Below are 25264 nucleotides of genomic sequence, written 5' to 3'. Positions count from 1 at the left end.
CTTTTATAACACGCTATAAATATTAAATTTCTTGCTGTATAATTTGCAAATTATGATAACAATTTTATTTTAGGAAAATGAAGAAACCAAATATAATGAAAGAAGATTTACTCAGCTGGTTGATGGAGGGAGGAATAAGTGAAACAAATATTTTCAGATAGTAAAAAGGGAAAATTGTTTTTCACATGTTTGGTGAACCTACAAATTTGACTCTAGCCACTTAAATGATGAAAATGATGAATTGCAGAAGCAGAAGCACATCACTTAATTTGTTCTCTGAAGATGGCAAGCCACATCATGCACTAGAACCACATCTGCACATGCGTCACTTATCCACAACAAACTGAAGCCCTAGCTTTATATCTTTGTTTCGGTAGTTAAGGCTGAGGATCTTAGGTGAAAGTAATGAATCTCTCTCTCTCTCTCTCTCTCTCTCTCTCTCTCTCTATATATATATATATATATATATGTGGGCACCAACTGTTCTGCAACTAACTAAAGCAAAAAGATTTCTCAATATGAGCAACATTCAAGCAAGGTACTAGGACTAGCCATTGACCTCTTACTGTCTACATTTTAATGTTATTTTTTCTTTAAGGAAGTTCAAGAAACAGACTTCTTTTGCAAACGAAACTAATATTTTAGAGTATGTTGATCGTTGAAATACATGTGATGAATTTTTGTTATAAAATGCATTATTCACTTCTTCGCAATCTTTCTGAATTAAAACAGTATTAGCAATCCAAACATGTTAAATGTATATATCCTGTTCATTTTCTGAAGGCTTTGGATACTCTTATACATCCATGGTGACCCTTCAAGCTCAAAAGGATAAAGAAATGCAACTTGTAGATTAATAATAGAAGTGAATTTTAAAGGGTAACTTTAGGTTTTCCAATAGAGGATGCTATGCCACTTAGTAAAAGAATAAAAACAGTGGCAAGCAGGTTTAGAAAAAGCACTAACCATCATTGCAATTATTATTCTTGGGTGGCCAGAGATGTCAAAAAGGACTCGAGGGAGAGAGAAAATATTTATCTCTATCCCATCTGGAAAGCAAACACAACACAACACAGGGAGAATTCTCAACAAAATATAGAGTTAAAGAAGTGCAGAGCAATTCTCATATAGCAATTGGGCATATAAAAAGCAATAAAGGCCTTTGTATTCAAGAAGGGACAGTTTGTTAAGAAACAGACCAAACTTCATTGCCAGTAGGTAATCTTTAGTTAATGAGTTAGCAACCAAGTGAAGTGGTTCTTGTTAAGGCGTTTGGTTTACCCTTAATCAAAAACATGGAAAAAGTATAGGCGATAAAAGAGAGGAAGAGAGGGAATAAGCATCATAGGTTTGGCCCTTTATTTATTCATTTATTTATTTTTAATTTCTTTCTTAAGTATAGGGGTGGGGCAACAAGCATTCCCAATGAATCATGAAGCATTGCACTCCTAGATCTCTTGGTGGCTCTGCTCTTTTGAACCGACCAAATTAACTATGATGGGTGATGAAAGGTTAGTCCTTTTGTTCCTTGTAGTCCCATGCCCTCTAATTATACCAGGGGATGGGATGGTACTTGTTGCAAATATATAGTTTGTAATATTTCAGCACCACAAAAAGAAACCCAACCCAAAAGGTGAAGAATATAGAGGGAAGTTGTAATTTGTAAGCTTTCTTGCAAATTACTAATTTTCTTTTGTTCTGCTACCTGGAATGTTCTTTTGAGCTCAGCCTCACGTCAAGAGTGATTTGATGAATTTCTTGGGTCACAACTAACAGTTGTGTTTTCTTGCTTTTATCAATATCTTAAAATCCAGTTGTTCCAATTAATTAGGGGAGAGAATTTTATTAAAGAAAGTCATTAAAAAGTCCTGTTGATTTATTAAACGGACCTGTAAGTTGTCTTGGTCTGAAAAATGAGGAGATGAAGGTCATTGGATCCCCTTTTTTGCTTAGTGAGTTGTCATATTATGGGCACTCTCTCTTTTATTAGCACACTTTTAACTGGCACTGGGGACAGAAAGAGATGAAGATTTTTCAAATCAAATTCATTGTTTTAGCCCTAAAAGCTTTTGAGTAGGGATGTTCTTCTTTAAGGGACAGGCATAATTCAGCACTATTAAGACTTTAATTTTGCATCTTAACCCAAATAATATAGCATTAATTTGCTTCCCCCTCCCCAAAGAAAAAAAGATGATATCAACCTCCTAACTGGTTATCCTATTAGGAGCAGAAACTTTTTTGAGTGATTAGATTTAGACTTATCCAATCAAGACCTTCCTTTTTTTTTTTTTACTCCCTGTTTTGCCTTTAGCGGATGGGCATAAATAGAGGTCCCTTGATTCGGACAGCTCAACTCGCCAGAGCTGAAGGATTTAGGACTTTTCAGTTCTCTCAGGGACAAGCAACACCCTGTCCATGACTAAGTTGGTCCTCCTACTGTCAAACAGGCAAATTGTGCATGTATGTCCGCTGTATAGTTCAAAGCTGGATGGCCTCAACTTCAGCATTCAGAAGGCCATTGCTCTCCAGTTCCCACCTTGATCAATTTCTTTTAAAATTCCCAAAAAGGCAGGCTTTAGAACCTCCTCAATAGAGAGTTCTTGTGACCTACCACAGAAGCAGACGCCATAATGTCTTTTGCAGAGATCGTAAGATGATAATTTAATCTTAAACATGTTAAAGAATTGTACATAAAATATCTTTGTGCACATTAGGACCTTTGTGCCTTCAAGAAGAATTGTTGCTATGGATTGTTAATTTAAACATGTTAATATACATTTATGCATAGTAACCCTGAAGCTAGAATGGCAAATAAGACAACCAGTGAAGCAAAGTGAACAAGGATGTCCAGTAATTGACCAAATACTCGGTTTGAATTACTAAGCACACATAACCCATCTATGATGCCAAAAAAGATGTTGGAAGTCGAGATTTCTAATAAAATTTATTAAGTCATCATTGAAAAAATGTTTGAATATTCAAGTCCACAAGGCACCCTTTATGTCGTCATTATCACTATCAGTAATTCAGTATAACATAAAAATTCCTTCCCCTCCAACTATTTTTAGTTGCAGAAGTTCTATGAGGGGGATGATGTAGCTTCAATATCTATCACTGTTGCTACTTGCTGCAAACTACCTGAAATAAATACCGAATACTAGCAATCTAGAAAATGTATCATCATTAAGACTATGTCAACCTAACCTCAGCAATTCTTCCATTTTGTTGTCCATGGTAATGCAAGTTGGTCCATCCATACAAACAGTCTCGAGATCAATCCACTTTCACAATGTGTGAGGATGTGGGTCAGGAGGGAAAAGGGTAACAAGAAACCGGTGAATCATCTCAAAGCTGGTGAATGTAATAACAGCAGCAGGGGTGGTCCTAAGAAGGTTGGTGGCACACCCACGGTAAAAACCAGGAAAACCATCCTGCTGAAATACTTTTTTTATGCAATCAACTACACCAGAGTAACGCTTCTCAGAATGGTGGCCCTGTTCTTGAAGCCTTGAGCGTACAACCTGCAAATATCATAGGAGAACTAATTTATTATCATTTGAGCTGACTAAGTAGTCAACACAGATAGCAACAATTCCTGTTAGTTGGGCCCTCCAAACACCAAAGTCAAACAGTGGTCACTAGCTGCCAAAAAACTGACCTTAAAAGGCAGCTTATCAGATAAGGAAAACAAATACTGCTTAGCTCACTAAGGAAAAGGTCCTTTAGCATACAATGAACATATTCTTAGCAACATGAGTGGTAGATAGTCAACACATTTAGGTAAACATGTTCCATTGTGAAGGTTGAAAAGGAAATAACATTTTAAATTACAAGCATCCCTTTAAAAATTGATGTAATCTGCGAAAGTCTTTAAACATCCTCTTTCAACTTATTATTTTAGCAAATTTGGTGGAGGCGAGGAATGAAAATTGATTAGCAATTAGCAACCATGACTTTTCTATTCTTCATGCTGATATGAATATATTTTTTTTAAGAGTATATATTAATAGAGAATTTGTTCAGCAGCATACCTCATGGGGATATGTCAATGCGGAAGCAAATATTTTTGAGACTGATGAGGCAACAGCAACATGGCGCGCACTTAGTTTATCCATTGTAGTATTCTCTGAAAAAACCTCTTTAATTTAAAATTAACTCTACAGATCAATATTGTCAAAGGCTCAACCAGACAAGCAATTACCTCGATCAGCCAAATAAAATTTGATCGTCTCATATGTTGGAAATTGAATGGCAACATGACTGATGCCAGCCAATGCAGGCAGAAGACCACTGCTCACCACACGAAGCTTAACAACATTATTTCTTTGTCTTTGCAACTAGAAAAAAGTTAATTACACAGTTCACTAAAATTGGCCACAGAAAATGGTACCTGTATAACCCACGAATACCCTCCTCATGAGCTATTCTCCTCAAAGCAGACAGTGTACTCCTATATGGAACCACACTTGCTCTAATTCCCTGGGTCTAAAGAGCAAAAAGAGAGAGAAGAAAGTGAATTATAAGTGCTTCCAAACTTTTGAAGAAGTAATAAAATTTCACTCTTGCAAGCGGCAAGCTAAAATGATTCTCTCTACTTTGCTTGCCAAATAATGTCAATTGCACAAAGTGGGACTCTTTTTTTTTTTTTTTTTTAATTTGGTTATCTTGCACAAAGCATAATGTGTATCAAGTGATTTTTTCCAAGATGAATTATTCCAATTCAAGTCTCTCGTTGTTCACCACACAAATACCCTCCCATCCTTCTGGTTATGGCTAAAGTTCAATATGGAAAGAAAAACTCAAAGGCATGCAACGTATGTAGTTATGTACTAGTGGTAAAAACATTTTGTACCCTACTAAAGCTATTGGGGGAACATCATGGGACATTACCTAAAAATTTATGTACACTCAACTACTGACAAAATGTCGTAATAATTGAAATGCCTCTTTTTTGTAATAATAAGGAAATAAGGACATGAGTTTGTGGGACACACTTGAAGTCTTGTCTTCACAACCCAAAGGGGGTTTGTAAAAATGGTTGTTGCAGCTCCAGCTCCAGAAGCAGCTATCATATTAGCAGCTATTGAAAGATGATTCTCATCTATACAAGCACCAGCATTACAAAAACATTAAGACTTGGCATTAAAGAAAAACAAACAATTAAAGAAAAAGTAACACTTGAGAAGAAGAAACAGAAAGGTGACCTTCATAAAAATCTATGCACCATCAATTAAAAAAAAAAAAATCTATGCACCAGATGAAAAAGAATGAAGTATTTATATTACCCCTAACAAAAGCAAAAGCGAGAGCACTAACCATTGGAAGAAAGAAAGCTTTTGAGCTGCTCATATATTGCAAAATAGACCTGAAAATTTACAAAACTGGGTTATTTGAAAGAAAACTACAATGGAATAATTACAAGCCGCATAAAGCCACTATGAAAAATAAGGAAAAAACAAGAACTGAATCTGCCAAAATTTAAAGATCCTTAAAATTACACCATTGGCCTCACTAATGATCTATCTCAGAGTAGACCACTACGTAAAGTCGCTAAACAATCAAATGTGTCCCTCTAAAACAACCCCAGCATAATATATTCTGGATTAAGAAGCAAAATTCAAATTGGCAATCAAGTTGATCATGGTCTTCAACATCAATAATAGGCATAATTTCTTTCACTTCATGAGTGAATTATCATCTTCCTTCCATGTTTTCTTTCCAGTAATTGATTTTAACTTTTAAACATTCAAATAGATTATTTGATCATTGAAATAATTGCTGCAGCAAGCAATCAAAAAGGAAAATCCTTTACCTTTCCAGTGTGTAATTAATCATTTTCAATCTACCAAAGGTTATAATAGAACAAACGGAGGGATTAATGGCATACCACTGATATAAAATAAATAAATTAGAATGAAACCAGATGGGCTCTAAAAGAATGTGAATTATACTAGAAGGATTAGATCTTTAGAAGTAAAGGAAACACTTAAGAGAATAAAAGTGGGTAAAGCCTGTGGACTCGATGGAATACCAATTGAAGTGTGGAAGTGTTTGGGAGATATGGGAGTGGCATGGTTAACTAAATTATTTAATAAGATTCTAAACTCAAAGAAAATGCCTGATGAATGGAGGAGGAGTATTTTAGTACCTATTTTTAAAAATAAGGGAGACATATAGAGTTGCTCGAATTATAGGAGAATTAAACTCATGAGCCATACTATGAAGTTGTGGGAGAGAGTTGTGGAGCATCGACTACGTCATGATACTTCTATCTCTCTCAATCAATTTGGCTTCATGCCCGGTCGTTCAACTATGGAAGCATCTTTCTCATTAGAAGCTTGATGGATAAATATAGAGATGTGAAGAAAGATCTACACATGGTAGAGATGTCCTATAGAGTGTGTTAGAACAAAAGAGGGTATCTATTAGGTACATACAAATGTTGAAAGATATGTATGAAGGAGTAACTACTATTGTGCGCACAGTGGAAGGGGACACAAGAGATTTTTCGATCTCAATTGGATTACACCAAGGATCAGCTATAAGCCCTTACATTTTTACATTAGTTTTAGATGAACTGACGAAACATATACAAGAGAGTATTCCTTAGTGCATGATGTTTGCGGATGATATTGTTCTGATAAATGAGACGCGAGAAGGAGTCAACAGAAAGTTAGATCTTTGGAGAAGTACTCTAGAGTCAAAGAGCTTTAAGTAGAATGAAGACTGAATACATGCATTGCAAGTTCAGTGAAGGCCAAAATGGTGATAGGGAAGGAGTTAGTTTAGATGGAGTGGTACTGTCCCAAAGTAATCACTTTAAATATCTCGGCTCAGTCCTTCAAGTAGATGGGGGATGTGAGGAGGATGTTAGTCATAGGATTAAAGCCGGATGGTTGAAGTGGAGACGTGCTACGGGAGTTTTATGTGATCGCAAGATTCCCAATAAGTTGAAAGGAAAATTTTACCGTACAGCCATACGATCGGCTATGTTATATGGTAGTGAGTGTTGGGCTTTGAAGAAGTCATATGTGTCTAAGATAAGAGTTGCAGAGATGAGAATGTTAAGGTGGATGAGTGGCCATACTAAACTAGATAAAGTCCATAATGAGAGTATTAGAGAAAAGGTAGAAGTGGTACCAATTGAGGATAAGTTAAGAGAAGGGAGATTGAGGTGGTTTGGTCATGTGAAACGTAGACGTACGGAGGCTCCAATTAGACAAGTAAAGCACATTAGGTTAGAGGATAGAAAGAAAAAAAGGGGTAGACCTAAATTGACTTGGAGAAGAGTAGTACAACATGACCTAGAAGCATTACAAATTTCTAAGGATTTAACCCAAAATCGTTTAGAGTAGAGAAAGCGAATCTATATAGCCGACCCCAAATTTTTGGGATAAAGGTTTAGTTGAGTTGAGTTGAGTTGAGAAACCAGATGGGCTCCACATATGTAAGCTAAGGGATAAACAATTCAGGGTTTCCTTAGTAGAGACTAATAACAAAATTCACAAAAGAAAAATGATCTACACAAATGTCCTCGTCATCCACATTTGAAGAGTATGCACCCATCTCTCTTTATTTTATGTCCAAAGGCGTTTCTACAATCTCAATTCTCAAACCCTCCACTCCCTCTATATACTCCAAAAAATAACCAAAGCAATAGCATTTAACGTACCCTATAATAAGATTACCTTGCAGCACTTAGTTCCATCTCTATATTCTTTGCACAGAAAGAATTAATTCCAAGGATAGCATATACACCAAACACCAAATATCTTTTCACCCATTTGCAATGAAGAAAAAAAGTGGTCCCTAGACTCTTGAAAACAAATCACCATAAAACAAGCAATACCCTTATTTCATCAAGTTATCTGAGGTTAAAATATTTCCCAAGATTCCTGAGCCAAAAGTAAATGAAAAAAATTTTGTGGCCATCAATCACATAACAGTTCCTAAACAAAGCTTTGCTTTAGAATTAGGAAATTTGTCCAACAAGTGCTCCCAGAATGTATGTGCATAGAAAAGGTATAAAAGATTACTCTGATGCATCTAATGCAATACGTGTTAAAAGAACAAGGAGTCAAGGAGGCTTAGGTTAACCACGTTAGTCTTGTGATTTTTCACAAAAACAACGGATTAGCCATGTGGACAAAAGCTCAAAGCAGAGAGTGCCACATGTCAAACTGAGGTTAAGACCTTCTCTACGCTTTAGCTTTACTCTCCCTCTCTTTTTCTATTTATATGTAGACTCTTATTTTGTGATGAGTATGTGCATTGAGGCCGTGGGAAACCCGATGATGAAAAATTATATAACTGTAAAATGTAATTGGAGGCATGGAGCTGAATTATTAATTCCGTGGCATGATCTTGAAAAAATAAAAATAATAATAAATTTTTGGAAAAATTAATTTAATTAAATTTAAATAAAATTTTATTTTGTTTAAATTTAATATGGGTAGTTCTTAAATGGATCTAATTAAGTTTAATTGGGCTCCATGGGCCTAAGAAAGCCTAGTTAGGAATTTTAAATATGACTCATTTAATTATTTTCTAAAAATTAAAATAACAAAATATCTCTCTCCTCCTTAGCCCCACTCTCTTCCTCACTCCCTATAAGTGTCACCCCCTTTTCCTCTCTTTCTATTGGTTAGAACACCTCACCCATATTCCAGTCTCATCCAAATTCATCAATCCTAGTAATTTAAGTTATCTAAACTTTATCACACTAGTACTCCAAACCCTACCACACCTTTTCCTCACTCCCTATTGGTGCCTTCTATTTTTTCCTGTCTTCCTATTGATTGAAACACCTAACCCATATCCTAGTCTTATTCGAATTCTGCAATTGTAGTTGTTTAAGTCATCTAAACTCTATCACCCTAAGATTCCAAACCTTACGACACCTCTTCCTCACTTCCTATTGGTGCCTTCCATTTTTTCCTGTCTTCCTATTGGTTGAAACACCTCACCCATATACCAGTCTTATTCGAATTCTGCAATCGTAATTGTTTAAGTCATCTAAACTTTATCATCTTAAGACTCCAAACCCCATCACACCTCTCTTTCAAAACCCTATAAACACCCTACTAGAGAAGGGAAGAAAGAGGAGATGGGAGGAAAGAGGAAGAGAAAATTCAGAGCTATAAGAAATTTAGAGATATTCAAGACTCTTTGGGTTCTTTCTTATTTTTTCTTTTCTTCAAGAAGATTTTCATACAAGATTTCTGGAAGGTCAGTTTTTGTTATTTTCTTTTCAAGATCTATACCACACAATATTTTAATTCTATACTCTGTCTTCAATTTATTTTATATGTTCATATAGATCATGTAATCATGTTTAATTTGAGGGGATACACAACTCTGCACATGTTTAGTTTCTGTCTCTCGTATTTTTATTATTTTTCTTTATTTTTTGAATCTGTAAAAAAATTTGTAAAAATTATATTCATATTCTACACGAGATTCCATTAATTTTAGACTCAAGAATCACTAAAAAAGCTTTAATATTTTGTAAGTTATGGCTGTTTGAAGTTAGGGTTCTTGTAAAATCTGATTTGCAGGATATCCGACTTGTGGAGCCCATATCTCCATTGTTCCTTAATATTTTTGTGTAAATCTAGTGTCTAAAATTAACTTCAGAATCTTATGAATCTTTTTCAATTAGTTTTGCATTCATATCTGTTGTGGTTAATGAGTTATGAATTTTACAAAAAAAGTAGTACGATTCTATCACTTAGAAAAGTTACGATTTATGTAGACCATTCGGCTAGGGTTTTGTTTGATTTATAAATTTTATGATCTTGTATGATATGTAGGCTGTCTTCTGTAATTTTTTTTTATGATTTTTAGGCATGTATAACTATTTTTAAAAAATCGTATTTCTTACTATCGTTAATCTGCCAGAATTTAGAAATTATATATTTATGCATGTTCTTGTATTTTTTTGGGTTGTAATTGATATTTGATCTACTTTTCTGTGTTTTTTTAATTCAAAAAGTGTTATGAAGTGCTTGGATCATGTTAGAAGACTTAGACCATTAGGTAGTTGTAACTAATTAGGAATCTTATCCCTTTAGGAGACTAGAGTTAGAATCCAATATAAATTGTTATTAATATTTTCTTTATTTCTTTTATTTTCTTTAGTTTCTTTATTTTTATTACAAACAAAATTGGTAAGTAACCCTAAGGTAAATACCAAAGAGGGCATTTGCGTGGAGCTTATATGAAGCTAAATGGGAGTAAGCCAGAGATATCATTGCCATACTAGAAGAGAAGACCCTCTTTTAAGGGTAGCTTGCCCCAATGGCAACTGCATTTATCAATAGGTAAGTAGCTCTAAACTTCTCGAATAACTATTGCATGAAATTGTAGTAATAATAGAACTTTTATTTGGTAAATTAAAATTAACTTTGTTTTTAATTTAACTAACTTTTGCATGTAATTAATTTAAATAAATACTTTGTAAATTAAAATTAATCTTATTTATAAATTAAACTAACATTGGCATGTAAAATAAATTTAATTTAATACTTGGTAATTGTAAAATAAATTTGCATGTTAGAAATCTTTATTAAGTTGTGATTGTTTGGGACTTATGTGATATTAGAATAAATTACACATGTACATAATTAACTTAGTTCAATTATCCTTAAGGTAACTTGGTGAAAATTAATTAATTAGGTTAAATAGAAACGTAGGGTTATTTGAAATTTAATTTGTTTGTAAATTAAATTCTCAATAATAAATTAATTTTAGTCATTTGGTAAATATCATTTAAATAATTAGCAACCCCATAGATAAGAATTACTTGTGCATGAAAATTGTGTGTAAAAAACAACCATTTTGTGAATTACTTGCGTGTGTAAGATTAGAATTGCATTTTTTTGGATAAAGTTTAATAAATGAATAATAAACAAGACTTCTAGAAACATTAGTAGAGGACTGGCACTCGAATTAACGAGGTTAGACCAGGCGTAAGGGGTGCCTAACACCTTACCCTTACGTACCCACTATCCCAAACCAAGACATTGGTCTATGGTAATGACGGTTGTGGAAACTCAGCAAGGAGTAAGTTAACATCCATGACCCTCAGAAGAAACACTGAATATGTCCCGATTATTAGCCGGGTGGCGACTACTGTCTATCTATGCCTTCGTGTCATAAATCCTTAGCACCGTGGTAGTGTGATGGGAAGACGGTACTTACCAGTGGTTTGATTCTATTAGGATTGTATGAAGTGCATGTTTAGGAAATGCTGTCTAAGGAGGTGGTACTTAAGTGAGACCATTGTGACTCCACCATCTTTTCAGGGTATTACCTGGTGCATTTTATAAAATTCCAATTGATGATATTTCGCCTCACGCCCTCCTCCTACACTATCTATCTATATATAAATACACACACACTTTTTAAAACAATAAGTCAACACATTCCACAGTACCAATAAATTTAACAAAGACTATTTATTGATGAATTCCTTTCTCAAATTCTTCAAAATTTAATTAAAAACAGTTACAGATAAAATTATATGATCAATATAATAGCGAGGAATCCAAAAGTTTTCCCTTTTCATATTAAGTTTTTTTACACAGCATAACCAACACTAAACAGAGCATGAGTAAGAAGCATTATTCACTGTATTCAATTTCTTTTCCTTCTCTTTTTCTGGAAAATCAGAATTCCAAGAAGAGTGACTAAGAAAAACAAATTCAGGGAAGAACATCACTTACTGCCCAATTAGGAAGTAATGCCAACACAGTAGAACCAAGGCCCCGGTACATGCCCCGTAGACCTTCCTTCTGGAATATTTGTTCCAAACTACCCACTATGAGACTTCCTGGCAAAATGAAATTTAATAATTAATTACATTTTGTTCCTCAATGTGCACAAAAACTTACAAGCAACAATATATGTCTAGCAACTGTTAAGACATCATTTTAATTTTATGTCCGATATAATAGAATTATGAACCAACAAACACGTTTGCCTTATAAGAATAAAATAGAATTCGTCACATTTGTGACCTTCAATAGGTAATTAATAGAAATAGTGCTTCGCTTGAACCAAAGAGATTTTATGCCAATGCATAACGCGTATGTGTAAGGTGAAGAGACAAGCATACCTTTAATACTTCCATTATCGAGCTTCGGCAGCCCGTGAACCTGAAACCTAGTCTTGATTACATCTAAAGGACAGACAAATGTTGCAGCAATAACTCCTGCACAAGCAGTACCCGAAAGAAGAAAGAAACAAGCAATAAATCGAAACAACGATCAAAATGACCAGATTCACAACACTAGGAAAATTAAGATCAAAAAAAGCAGTCACAATTCCAAGTTTTCGATTGTTACAATTGTTTGACCATCATATTAAAAGCCTTTCTTTCACCCAGTTTTCTCGATAACCAATCACAGTTTAAGCAAATAAAAGAACGGGAAAAAGAAAAAGAAAAAATATAAAGAAAGCGTACCCGCAGCGGCCCCTGCGCCGGCATTGCAGAGAAGACCCCTGGGATTAGGAACATTAGAATCGGTGGACATTTCTTGTAGAATTCGTACAATCAAACAGTGGGCAAGCAGAGTTTTGAACAAAACTCAACGAGTCCTCTCTGGAGAGGGAGATTGCAGAGAACCAGAGTCGCATGGCCAGAGGATAGTACTCTCTGTATTTGCGCGTGTTGAATGTGTCGAATCACTCACTCTATGTGTATTTGCGCGCGTTGAATGAGTCGAATCACTCCGATTTAGGGTTTTGGTGAATATGTCAGGTGCGGAGAAATCAGGGAGCTATTGGGGGGGAGGTGGAGGCAAAAGCGAGCTGCGATGAGATCGAGAGAAGAAGAGGGGAAACGTTGTAAGCGCCGTGAATTGAGGTTTTCAAAACCATTAACACCCTGTTTGGATGGGAGGAAAAGAGAGAGGAAAGAAAATAAACAAGGGAAAATAATTTGAGATTGATACTTTTTCTTGTTTGGAAATGAAGAGAAAATAAAGGGAGGAAGGAAAATAATCCTTATTTTTCACTTGTTATTTTCTCTCCAAATAAAAGTGTAGAATTATAAGTTAAAATTATAAAATTATATTTTTTTAAATTTTTTTTAAATATATTGAATAAAATTATAAATTTATCATACTTTTCATTTTTCTTTTTATTTTTTTTTCTTTCTATCCAAACATGAGGAATGTAAATAACAAAAGAAAAATATTTTTTATTTTTCACTCTTTATTTTTCTTTCCCCTTAAAAGATTTTCTAAACAGAGTGTAAGACGTTTGATCACGGTTTAAGGTTGAACCGGAGCTCAGCTGACGGTTGGAGTTTAATTGAAATTAAAATTAATATTAAAATAAGTAATAAATTTATTTTCATAAATTAATTAAAATATTTTCTTACGAATTAAACTTATAAAAATATTTAATTAATTTTATTTATTATAGAAATAATAGAAAAATAATTTAATTAATATCAAACAAATTCATAAAAACTGGACCGGCCATCGATCTATATCTTGATTAAATCGGTCAGGCAGATTTTTCTTTTTTCACTATGTCTGGCAGATCGACTCAGTCCGAGTCTGACAAGAGATGAAACGGTGTGGTCGTTGAGGATATTCATTTCCTGAAATTCCTCAACTTGAGGCGTTTAGCTTCTGTCGAATCTTATCAGGCCTATCAGAAATCTTACGTAAGCTTCCCCCACGTGGCCTAAGCTTTTTTCCTCCTTTGGACAGGCTTATATTTTAATTTTCCGTAAACAAAAGCCATTTTTTATGTTTTTTTTTTTTCTTATCCAACCGTGAAAAGAAATTATCATTTTTATTATTAAATTAAAATATTTAATTTTTAAGGATGAAAATGGATTAAATATATTTTAAAAATGAAGATGATGATTATAATTTTTTTTAAATATAATTTTATATTTACTTGTATGTGCTAAGTGTATATTTGATAAAATAATGAAATATAGTGAAATGTAATCGAAGAAAAATATTATGTATGCATAGAAATGTTGAATGGGTAGCCAGCCATGCGCTTGACAGCAACTGAAAGACAAAAATTTTCAACGAGTCGACGGTGGGTGATGGAATGTGGTAGCTGCTCAAATTTGACACGGTAAATTGGTCAAATCCTTATGTCATTTATAATTTTCTATTAATAAATCCATCTCCATACGTAAATATATTAAATTTAAAAATAAATCTCATGTAAATATATTATTAATTCAAAATTATGGTAAGTGTATTAAAATTCTATGTTGATAGAAAAGAAAATGATTGTATGGACGCCGTAGCAAATGGAATGAAAAATATGGGATGCCACGAATCTCTGGTTTGAATTTTGTTTTCCTCTTCGATTTCCCTTTGTCGCTGTAATATTTTATTAACAGATTTAGGATAGCGTAGGAACTCCAAACCACAAGGTAAACTCTTAATAAAAATAAAAATTTTATTCTTTAAATAATAATATATATTGAAGTGTGGATATAGTCTAATGTTAACTACATAAATGTTATATTTGAAAGATTCAGGTTCAATTCATTACTTTTTCTATATGTAATTAAAAAAAATTAATAATATATTAAATCACAGATTACATCAATTCAAATTATTAATCGAGAAGGTGTTAATTACCACGATTTTTTTTATATTGAAAATAGATTTCATTAAAAGGGATAGAAGAAGCCTAAGACTTGCTGAAATCACTCCCAACAAATAGCCCAACCACAAAGATGAAATAAAAAAAAAAGGCCTTAGTTTCGTTAAGCTATCTTTACAAACAGACAAGGTCCAAGGTCCATGACACAAGGAACCCTAAGCTAGCAACAAAAGCAAGAAAAGAGGCCTCCAAACACACAGTAACACAATTCCTTCTCTGTGGCTTGCGACGAGGCCAGAATGGTAGAGCTCCTTGGCAGCTACAACTAGGCCAGTGAAAGAACTTTTGAAGATATCATTTCTCACGGTGACATTGTACTCTCCCTAATGCTATCCAGACCAAGTCAACTTCAAGGAAAGCTATCATCGATCACCCAAACCAACCATACAGATTACGTTAGCGTCGATTAGAGGAGAAGGCCTGAACCTCATAAGCAATAAAAAAAAATACAGAATATATCTCTCTCTAAAACATTAAAGAGAGAACACTTTTAATTTGTGCTAGTTGCCTCTCTCTCTCTCTCTCTCTCTCACTCTCTCTCTCTCTCTCTCTCTATATATATATATATATATATATATATATATATATATATATATATATATTGCTATCGTTTAAAAAAAATACTTCGCTATTGTAATGCTTATTTAGTATATTTTAAATACTCCTAAAAAATATAGTTAAAAAATTTTATTTTATTATTTTAATATTTTTTATAATTAAAAATTATTAAATTTAATTTTAAATTATTTTTAATATTTATTGATTAATTTATTTTTAAAAAATATTTTTCTAACATTATTGTTGAACAGACGCGAGTAGGGAAGTCAAGCAAGGCATTTTCCACAAGACGTAAGCGGATGGGATGAAAAATAAGTACCGTCAGTGAGGCCAATTTTGGCAAATTCACAGAGCAACAAATGTTCAATTCCTGCCAGGTATACAGGTGGACGGCGAGTCGCATAATTTGCCAACCATAAATGATAAAACAAGGAGAAGCCTTTTCATTGTCGGTTCTTTTCCAGTCAATTCACTTCCAAAAGCGCAAAACTACGCGCTCATACGCTCTCTTAATTTTTCAAGGTGTGTACTGTCTCTAAACTACGTATATATCTACCTTTGAAAAAAAAATGTTGTTCTCTTAAAACCCCAATAAAACCCTCCAAGTGCCTCTTTACTACTGTCTAACTCTATGACTCGGACTCGATCCGGCGACCGATTCTATAACCCACCGCCGATGAGGCGCAACCAGCACCGGCTTCTGCTGCAGAAACAAATTCAGAGGGCGTTCAACAGCGACAACCGAATCGATTCAGCCGAGGTAGAGGCCCGAGCGGACTCGGACTATTCGACATTGTGTATGTCCAACTCGGTGTCGGCTTCTCCTCCTATTAATATTCATTTAACCAATTTAGATCGGCTTATGGAATCGGTTACTCCCGCTGTTTCTGCTCAGTACTTGCCCGAGGTACTTCGCAGTAGAAAACATAAATTTTTTATACTTCATGATTGTAGCTCTGATAGAGAATTTGCTTTTGAGTTTCTGAAGTTCCTTTTGTAAGGAAATGTAAACTCAGCTTAGGCTAAGCTAATGTGTATTATTAGGAATGAGGTGTTTGGCAATAAAAGTTGAAAGTTCAGGATAGAAATTTGATAGCTTACTTATTGGCTGAAGAGAGTTGTGAATATCAGAATTTCTGTGTATTTTTTATTAGTTTCATGAACTGTTGAATGGCTCTGTTATAGGAGCTATTACTTAGTCCGATGTTATTTCTTGGTGGCAATCAATTACTAATGTATGAGTTAAAGATATTGCTTGGTGAAATCAGCTAGAATCAATAGAAGCAGAGATTTGTCCAAGTTTTATTTTATATGCTATAGAAGAAGTAATGATTTACTCAAAATTCAAAATATCCTTTCTTCGTTTGTCAGCTGAACAATTTGCCAAACACCATGCTTGTTTCAGGCGTTGTTGTTGTTTTTAAAATTATTGTTCAATGCTTAGGATGGAAAAGGAAACATGTCAAAGGCTAAGAAGCTTTGCCAAATTTTTCTGCTCTTTGAATCACTGGATAAAGATCTCATGAATACACCAAAAAGTCAAATTTATCTTAGAACTCAGCTTAGGTCGTTTTTCCCAAATTGTTTGTTGCTGTTGGAGAATTCAGAATTGGCATTTTTTTTCCTTTTTTTTTAAAAAAAAAAACCTTTCATTTTCATTGCATTTACTTGGCAATCCCAGCGAACTTTTCTGTTGTCAATTATTCAGTTTTGGTCTACAGGCAAGGTTACAGGGTCGGAGAACTCAGGAAGCTGATATACAGCCTTTTTTTTGTCTTGGAGAACTATGGGAATCATTCAAAGAGTGGAGTGTGTATGGAGCAGGAGTGCCTCTCCTATTAAATGGGAGTGACACTGTTAAACAGTACTATGTCCCATCCTTGTCAGGCATACAATTGTATGTAGACCCAAGTAGGTTGAGGTGAGCCTACTTTCATGCTCTTTCCTATTTTATTTAGCTACTGTTCAAGTTCTGATGACCCATGCCCTAGGGTACTCTTCCTTTATTAGTTTTATTTGAACAATTCTTGTGGTTGTCATGGATTTTGATCAGTTATCTAGACCCGTTCTCAACTTTCCTTCTCTTGCATTGGATGCTAGGCAGAAATTCTCATGCTTGCAGATCTTGCCTTGTGTGTTCTTTGTTCGTTAACATGGGGAGCCTTGTGAATCATATATGGAATGCAATGCCACTAATAATGTACACATTCTTTGTGGGTAGTGACTGGTGATTTCATTGCATACATCAAATTCAAGTCTACTGGTACTAGTCCTTATAATAATGATTATCACTACGGTGGATTGCAAGACCAGAGGGGTTAGAGTTGAGCTTCGTTGGTTCTTTATTTGAAAATGAGTGGAAAGAATGTAAAGTTCTCGTATAGCCCAACCATTCCTGAAGGGATTCCTTTTATCTTCTGATTGAGCGTTAAATTTGTGGCTAATCATGTTAGCAGAAGAAAAATGGAAGATATGGCTCAGGGATTGGATATAGTGGAAAATAAATAAATTATTATTTTCGATGGACAATGGGAATGGAAACTTTGTTATTCTTAAGCCTATTCCAATATTGAAATTTGAACTGACTACAAGGGCTGAAATCATGCTGTGGACAATTGACAAAACAAGTTCTAGAACTGAAATAAAGTAACATATTGAAGAAAATTTTTTTTCTCATTTTTGATTATGTATTTTTGTAATAAATTCATTCTTAGGTCACTTCTCATGATGGTGCACTGCATTTGTTTGTATATGAAGCTTATGTTTGGTGCTGCTGCCCTTCCTTATTATGACAATCTTTTGAGTACTATTAAATCATATAGCTTTCTTCATCTGCAGCCTCAACGTACTATCTGCCACGAGACTTTGGGTTTATGCAGGGTCTTTTAGTTTGTATTATTGGCAATCTAGAAGTGACCATGATGCCATTAATGGAGATTGTCCATATATACTGGATTTCTTATGGATCTTTAGATGATAAGTGGCTAGTGCTATATATAGGGCTGGAAATATTTCATGAGCCATTTGTGCCCGTTGTGAATTCTGTTTCGAATTATTTATTTATTCTATTGTTTTTAAATTTAGTCATTGAATTATTTTAAGATCTTCAAACATTTTTGTTTATCAACTTTTATATCAGTCGAAAGAAATCACTTTGACTTGATAGAGTGAACTACTTGCAAGTTAGGACTTCTAAACTAGGGCTGCCATATTCGATTTAAATAAAAAAACCATACCCAAACCAAACCAATTTGGTTCAATTGGTTCAGTTTTAGATTTTGGGTAAACTCGGTTACACATAAACGCACACACACGCACGTATAGAACCCTAACTCCTCCTTATTTTCACTTTCATCCACGCCTCGAGCTTACAACTTGGATTACCACCTTCGATCATCTTTGATCATGAAAACATCACCTTTTTCGAATGCTGAATTTTCATAATTAGAGTAGCATGTAGTTTTCATGATTGAAGTTTTGAAATTTATAATTGAGTCCCAAGTCCTTCCTTGATGGCTTGAGCATCTGAGCAAGCCTGTCTTTCCCTCAACTCACCCCTACATCAGCCTCCCTCTCTCTTGATCCTCAGTCGTCCAGCATCGCCAGATTGCGTTGCACCAGCAGAGGTATAAACAAAATTGATTGAAGACTTGAATCAAATGAAATTGCTTTGGAGACCTGGGGTTTCAATGTTTGCATGCAACATTACATGGGTTGATTTCATTTTGATGTTTTAATTTCATTTTTCTTGGGTCAATTTCTTGTTGTTCCTTATATTTCTCATCTGGGATTGAGCTTCAGGATTATTGACTTGAAATTGTGTAATTAATTATGAGTTATTAGTTGAAATTGTGTAATTGATTATGGGTTGTGGAGTTGAAATTGTTTGATTGATTATTGGTTGTTGAGTTGAAATTGTTGATTTGAAGTTTATGAATCTGAGAATTGAAAAAGCTTGTCAATTGAAACTGAGAATTTGAAGATTATTGATTTTGAATTTGGTTTTCAGTGGGTGAATGTAAATTGTAGATTGGAGAACCGAACTACCGAACCGAATCGATATTTGTTGGTTTAGTTCGGTTTGGTTCGGTTACTCCTTAAATATCGGTTCAGTTTGTAAAATTCTAATAATTCAGTTTTTGGTTTTTCGGTTCGGTTCGGAATTGAACCAACCAAATGCTCGCCCCTATTATGAACCAATTCATGTAATTGGGTTTGCCAAGTCTCTCAAAAAGTGCTCATGGATGAGGGAAATGCTGTAGTTCTTGTTACTATATTTCACAATTTGATTTTTTGAGCAGTTGAAATAAGCATTTAAAATGTTATAAAAGTAAAAGGTTGAGCCATCTTCCCTAGTTTGTTCATGCATAGAAGGCGGATGCCAAATGAGGGTCTCGTCAAAACCCTTTTGTAAATCACTTGTATCTTGAGCAGAAAAATTCTTGCCTTTCTTTTTCAATTCTTTTCCGTTAATAGCTGCAATTTGTTGGAAGAAGTTCCCTGCTATCTGTCTTTCATTGGACAAATTAATCTCTTGAAGCAGGGATATGCTCTAAATTGCGTTAAGGGCAGTGTTCAGGTTCAATACTGCTTTGATAGATTTCTTAAGTTCAATTATCATATACTTTCTTTAGAACTGGTTTATGTTTATGTACAACTTTTTAAGATTCTTGCTCATTTTTTATAAATCTGTTTATTTATAAATCTATCTTTTATATTGAATTAGGAGGCATGGAGAGTATAGTGATGCTGAGTCTTCAAAGGAGACAAGCGGTGCTGGTAGTAGTGACTTTGAAGCAGAAAAGCACACTAAAGGTGGTGTTGACGGTGCAGATCAGCATTATCTCAAGAACTTAAACTCACAGGGAATGCAGAGGCTTATCTTGAGAGATAAACCTCTTCATTGTTCATCCAACGATGAAATGGAGATTTCCAGCTCACATGGGCTGCTTGTTTATGAGTATTTGGAACAGGAGCAACCCCATTGTCGGAAGCCTTTATATGATAAGGCAAGTCCATTCCATGTTCACGAATATAAATGTGTCAAGGTTGTGGTTGGTCAGTTTTTTTTCTTGACTCAACCACCTGTGCACTTACTTTGCCCTGGCCTCTCCTTCAGGTTTCATCACTTGCATCTCAATTTCCCGATATCAAAATCTACAGAAGCTGTGATTTATTGCCTGGGAGTTGGGTTTCTGTGGCTTGGTATTTGTTTCCCCTGTTGAACTCTTAAGTATTGGATGCTGGAATGGTGATTGATTCTGATTATTATCCGCTTATTTATTTATTTACATTGGAAATTGGATACAGGTACCCAATATATAGAATACCTATGGGTCCAACACTGCAAAATCTGGATGCATCTTTTTTGACCTTCCATTCCTTATCCACAAAAGCTAGAAGTACATCTCTCTCACTCTCTCTCTCTCTCTCTCTCTCTCTCTGTATTTGTGTTTCTTGATTAGATGATGGTATGTGCTTTGCTGTGAGAAGTGATTTTGCTGTGGTTTCTGTGACTTCTTAGGCAAAAATCAGGTACAGTTGGAGGTGCTCAGTGGCGGGAAGGCTTATAGCATGACTGCTTCTTCCAAGATTGCTCTACCTGTTTTTGGCCTTGCTTCCTACAAGTTTAGAGGTTCAATTTTAACTCCAATTGGAGCCCATGAATGGCAGCAAGCAAACTCTCTATTACAGGCTGCTGATAATTGGCTTCGAAGTTTGGAGGTTAATCTTCCTGATTTCCAATTTTTCGTTTCACGTAATTCATAGCAGTGATGATATGCATAAAAATCTTCCTCGCATTGCAAACAGCAAAATTTGCTGATTGCAAGTTCTCTCCCTCACAGCGGCAGCATCCATTAGAGATGGTAAAAGGGGAATGTAGTTGGACTCTTTCCTATTTTGCTGTGCATGGGGAACTTCATGAATTTATAGTCTGGGCATATATTGTTAAATCTCTCACTACACCTTCTTGCTTGATTCCCGTGATTCCCTCCTCGAACTTTTGGCATTGCTGCAGGAAATTTGCACTGTGTTTGGCCATCTAATCCCTTAGGTCCCATACCTACAGTTCTGAAGGCAGAGTATCTTCTGATTTATCAGGTTTATTCTATATGTCGAATCCGTAGTCTAGTCTTTTTTTTTTTTTTTTTGAGATGATCAGTCGTCTAGTGAGTATGCTCTTATAGTTGATATTTTGTGTTTACTAAGTTGTATAGCTTTTCAGGGATTAATTTTCCCCTAGATTGTCGCAAAAATTAAGAAGGGGATTTATATGCATCCACTGATAAGAATACTACTAGTATTTTGCAGTGTGACATTACCATCATGGTAATTGTGTCATATCCGGTAAGCACCGCACCGATTTCACTTGTCATGTGGGAATCTTACCATATTTGTATGAGTAATGACGGCGTCGACCCCTCTCGTTTATTTATTTTCTTTTAGTTTTTAAAGGCATTGCGGAAGCATTCGACTCGAGGGATTAGTTTTCTCAGACTCTTATTAAATATTTCTAGTTAAATCTTGTAAATAAGATGTTCAAGAAGAGTGGAATAGGTTTATAAGTTCAATATCTCAATTGTAAAATAATATTCATTTGTTTCGTGCATTCAACCTGTCAAACTGAAGCCGATTGCCCTGCTAATTAAAATTTTAAATCCAATTTTGTCAAATTAAAAATGGTATAAAATGCTGTTAGAATTTGAACTGAAACCTTAAATTTAATCGAAATCGACTTATATTACAATATTTTTGGGGAGATGATTTTCTTACAAATTGATTTAGCAAAACTTTTTTTTAAGGTATGACTTCATATTTGTTAATTGGGAGTTTCAATAGCAAACTTTTTTTTTTTAATGAATTGGATGAATTAATGAAATTTAATGAAGCGGTGAAAAGAACATAGTATATAAAATAAAATAAAAATAAAGTAATGAATAAGATTTAAAATGTCATGATTGTATCTATGAAATCTATTTGCTAAAAGGTCTTTCTGTTCAAATTCCTCTAATTTTATCGATAGCCATAATGAAAATGACAAAAAAAAAAAAATCCAACTTAAAAATTTCATTTAAAAACGACAATCCACCAAATCTGGGGGACTTTTGCCTAGCCCATCCTCGACATTCTCTGTAGTTGGTTTTAGATTTTTTTTTTCTCAAGTCACGTGGAGGCAGAAACAGAGGAAGAAGAAAACTTGCTTCGGTAAAGGCCATTTTCGTTCTATCAAAGACTCTCCAAGTGTTGGCAACAGCACCATCACCATATACGCCAGCTCAGTCCGAGGGAACTTGGCTTACTACACTAATAAGGAAGAAACGAAAAACACAAGGATTATCGAACACGTTAGTTTTGTGCAAACAATACCTTACTCTTTTTTCCAATAATGGCTTAAATACTAATTGTTATTTACTCAATCTGGTTTCAAATTGATAAAATTGCTCCATCTCCTCCTTCTTTGTCTATCCTTTAGTTTGGATTTTTTCAAAAAAAAAAAAAAAAAAAATTTCCTCCAATCCATGCTTTGACTGAACGTGGTGTTGTGGAACTATGTTGGGTCTGAGCTCTGATGGAAGTGTAATTGCGGTACCGGTAATCTTAATTATTTGAAGAAGGTTGTTGATGATTATTGTTGGCTGTGGTGGGTTCAAACAATAACTTATTTTGTAGTAATTGTGGTGTTATTTTGCTACAAAGGTTCTTGAGCTTCTCTTTAGAAAATTGCCATCGATATTTTTTGGATTTGGTGTTTATTATTTTGATATAGAGAGAGAGAGGCAAGATAAAAAAGAGAAGAAGAAGGAGGATAGAGAGGGATAAGAAACCAAGAGAGAAAAATAGCGTATAGAGAGAAGAGGGAGGACCGTGAGATACAAATCAAATAGAGAAGGAGAGGGGGAGAAATAAAATAAATAGGGAGAAAATTAAGATAACTTTGAGATTTTATTTTAAGTTAGGATTTGAATTTTTTATTTCGACAATGATAAATTAAGCTTAAACTAATTTTGGACTGAATGACCCTTTAAATAATAAATTGAAACAAACTTTAAGAATATAATCATAAAATTAAAAAAAATATATATATAGAAATTAATTTACATATTTGTCTAAATTTTGTAAATTAAATTATAAAACACCTTATTTTATTTTTATAGGGAACAAAATCAAATGACTTATCATCGAAATTGATATAATCTAATCGATGATTAAAATATTGCGTCCATGCGATGTATTAAGGGTTCATTTTATTAATTTTTTTTATTTTTTACTTTTTTTAAGAAATTAATAATGAAAAAAAAGACAAGCAAAAAATTTATTAATAAAAAAAATTGACAAATGAAATCTTAGAACAAACATTATAACTTTATATTTTTAAAATTTAATTATTTTTTAAAATATAAGTCTCATACGTATGAGAAAAAGAATATTTACTTTAAGTGCATGGAGTAATTTCTCTAAAATTTGTAAAATATAAAGATGTTTTCTGCTTTATATATAAAAAAAAAAATTTCATTAACTAATGCTTTAGTCCAATAATAAGGCTCCGACTGTTTCACGTCACTATAGATTATTTTTCAACTAAGATGAAAAATATTTTAAAAAAAAATTATTTTTTATTTTATAAATTTTAATATTTTTATTAAAATATAAAAATATTATATACAATCACATGTATCATTAATTTAATATTACAATTAAACAATAAAAAATATTTTCTATAAGCGAAGCAAAGGAGCTTACCTTTAAGAAAAAGAGCGAGAATGAATCCAATTTGAATGTGATTAAATACAATTATCTATCTTAATGCTACTATCCAGGGCGTTATTTGAGCGCTATCCTGGAAAGTCTTAACCCTAAACTTCAGAAACCTGATGGTACTCGTCCCGCATCTTTCCACTCGATTCCAATGTGAGTGTTAATCTATCCCCTCACAGTTCTATCTTTATACTCCTCTATATACTGGGTAGCCAGCACTAACTTAATCTCTATTTTATATTTGATTAAATTGGCTTCTTTTAATTTCGCCTTCTATCTATGGTTACTGCTTCCATTCGGCGTATATTATCAACAAATGTTTGTATATTCCTCTTGGAATTATGCTCTGGGTTTGCTGTGTTTGATTCAGAGAAGCTTAATTGTTGAAGAAAATGGAAAATTTTAAAATGGGTGTCATGTTTAAAAGGCAACAATTTTTATAGGAAAGCGATTACAGTTGCAGACTATGCTACGATTTTTCTTATTGTTTTAATGATCGTCTGAGGACTATTTAGACATCTGAAATGGATAGATTTTTTTTATTGGTCTTCTGTTAGAGCAGGTCAGCAAAGGGAACAAGTTTGATGATCATTTATTTGGCAAACGAGCATGGAAGTATATGACTTCATTGTTTAATGCCAAGTTCAATTTTTAAAATGAACAGAACGTTTTGAAAAGTTGGAGGAGGAATTTATTAAAGCCTGTAAAGAAGCTCCCCGATCGGGGCGATCAGCTGGGATGAAAATTGACATATGTTGACAACTGGAAATAATGTTTGGGATAATATATATTCAAGGTGAACAGACATCACTTTTTAGCAATTTAAAGATTTTTCTATGTATTGGTAATTGTAATTGGTGAGTCTAATGGTTTATTATTTCAGGTACATCCTGATGTTCAAGCATATAAGATGAAAACTATCCATATTATAAAGATTTTTGTTTGATACGTGGGGATACTAACATTCAAGAAAAAGGTGAGACTCTAATCTTGATACTGTCTACATTAAGTACAATTAAGTTCTTGAAAATTTTAAAATCTGCTGCTATTGGCAACCAGGTGACTGTGTGCTAGAGTTGTTGCCAGATTTAGCTAGGGATGAAACCATCAATGCCACTCAAGTAAAGAGTGTTTTTGAGGGAGCTCCCATAGACTTTTCAAGAAATTATAGATAATGAGGATTAAAGAATCTCTAGTTTGGGATCACTTCACTAAGTTCAAAAATGATGAGGGTGAAACAAAAGGTGTAACACCCTCACTGTAGCCATTTCATACATTCTATTACTCAGGTGATCGGTAT

General features: G+C 34.0%; 2 protein-coding genes and 1 long non-coding RNA gene across 3 annotated transcripts; 2 read left to right on the top strand and 1 right to left on the bottom strand.

Moving 5' to 3' along the window:
* Positions 1–404: 404 nt before the first annotated feature.
* On the top strand, positions 405–1739 carry LOC110646815 (uncharacterized). Its single transcript, XR_002493229.2, has 2 exons — positions 405–538; positions 1403–1739. It is a non-coding gene; the product is annotated as an uncharacterized LOC110646815 (long non-coding RNA).
* A 1192-nt stretch (positions 1740–2931) lies between these two features.
* LOC110646816 (nicotinamide adenine dinucleotide transporter 1, chloroplastic) lies at positions 2932–12885 on the bottom strand. The gene is made up of 9 exons (XM_021800380.2): positions 12467–12885; positions 12119–12214; positions 11727–11833; positions 5317–5365; positions 4995–5101; positions 4391–4485; positions 4202–4290; positions 4032–4126; positions 2932–3521 (listed from the first exon to the last, which is right to left on the bottom strand). The coding sequence occupies exons 1-9, from the start codon at positions 12534–12536 to the stop codon at positions 3285–3287; spliced, it is 945 nt and encodes a 314-aa protein (XP_021656072.2). The 5' UTR covers positions 12537–12885; the 3' UTR covers positions 2932–3284.
* Positions 12886–15589: 2704 nt separating this feature from the next.
* On the top strand, positions 15590–21817 carry LOC110646807 (uncharacterized). The gene is made up of 7 exons (XM_058152622.1): positions 15590–16114; positions 16929–17128; positions 19934–20216; positions 20327–20412; positions 20518–20609; positions 20732–20931; positions 21054–21817. Exons 1-7 carry the CDS (start codon positions 15839–15841, stop codon positions 21252–21254), a joined length of 1338 nt encoding a protein of 445 aa, XP_058008605.1. The 5' UTR covers positions 15590–15838; the 3' UTR covers positions 21255–21817.
* Positions 21818–25264: the final 3447 nt, after the last annotated feature.

The sequence above is a fragment of the Hevea brasiliensis genome, chromosome 9 (assembly GCF_030052815.1).
Source record: "Hevea brasiliensis isolate MT/VB/25A 57/8 chromosome 9, ASM3005281v1, whole genome shotgun sequence".
Lineage (NCBI taxonomy): Eukaryota > Viridiplantae > Streptophyta > Magnoliopsida > Malpighiales > Euphorbiaceae > Hevea > Hevea brasiliensis.
Note: the sequence above shows the minus strand (reverse complement) of the source record. Positions and strands in the feature narration are given on the sequence as shown.

What these genes read in the sequence shown, in the direction of transcription:
- LOC110646816 (XM_021800380.2), bottom strand. Translation starts at nt 12,536, where the DNA reads ATGTCCACCGATTCTAATGTTCCTAATCCCAGGGGTCTTCTCTGCAAT. An exon ending in CGATAATGGAAGTATTAAAG is followed by an intron (nt 11,834 to 12,118) that starts GTATGCTTGTCT and finishes TCATTTTGCCAG; the next exon opens with GAAGTCTCATAGTGGGTAGT. An exon ending in TTGTGAAGACAAGACTTCAA is followed by an intron (nt 4,486 to 4,994) that starts GTGTGTCCCACA and finishes TTTGCTCTTTAG; the next exon opens with ACCCAGGGAATTAGAGCAAG.
- LOC110646807 (XM_058152622.1), top strand. Translation starts at nt 15,839, where the DNA reads ATGACTCGGACTCGATCCGGCGACCGATTCTATAACCCACCGCCGATG. An exon ending in GTAGACCCAAGTAGGTTGAG is followed by an intron (nt 17,129 to 19,933) that starts GTGAGCCTACTT and finishes ATATTGAATTAG; the next exon opens with GAGGCATGGAGAGTATAGTG. An exon ending in GGAAGCCTTTATATGATAAG is followed by an intron (nt 20,217 to 20,326) that starts GCAAGTCCATTC and finishes CCTCTCCTTCAG; the next exon opens with GTTTCATCACTTGCATCTCA.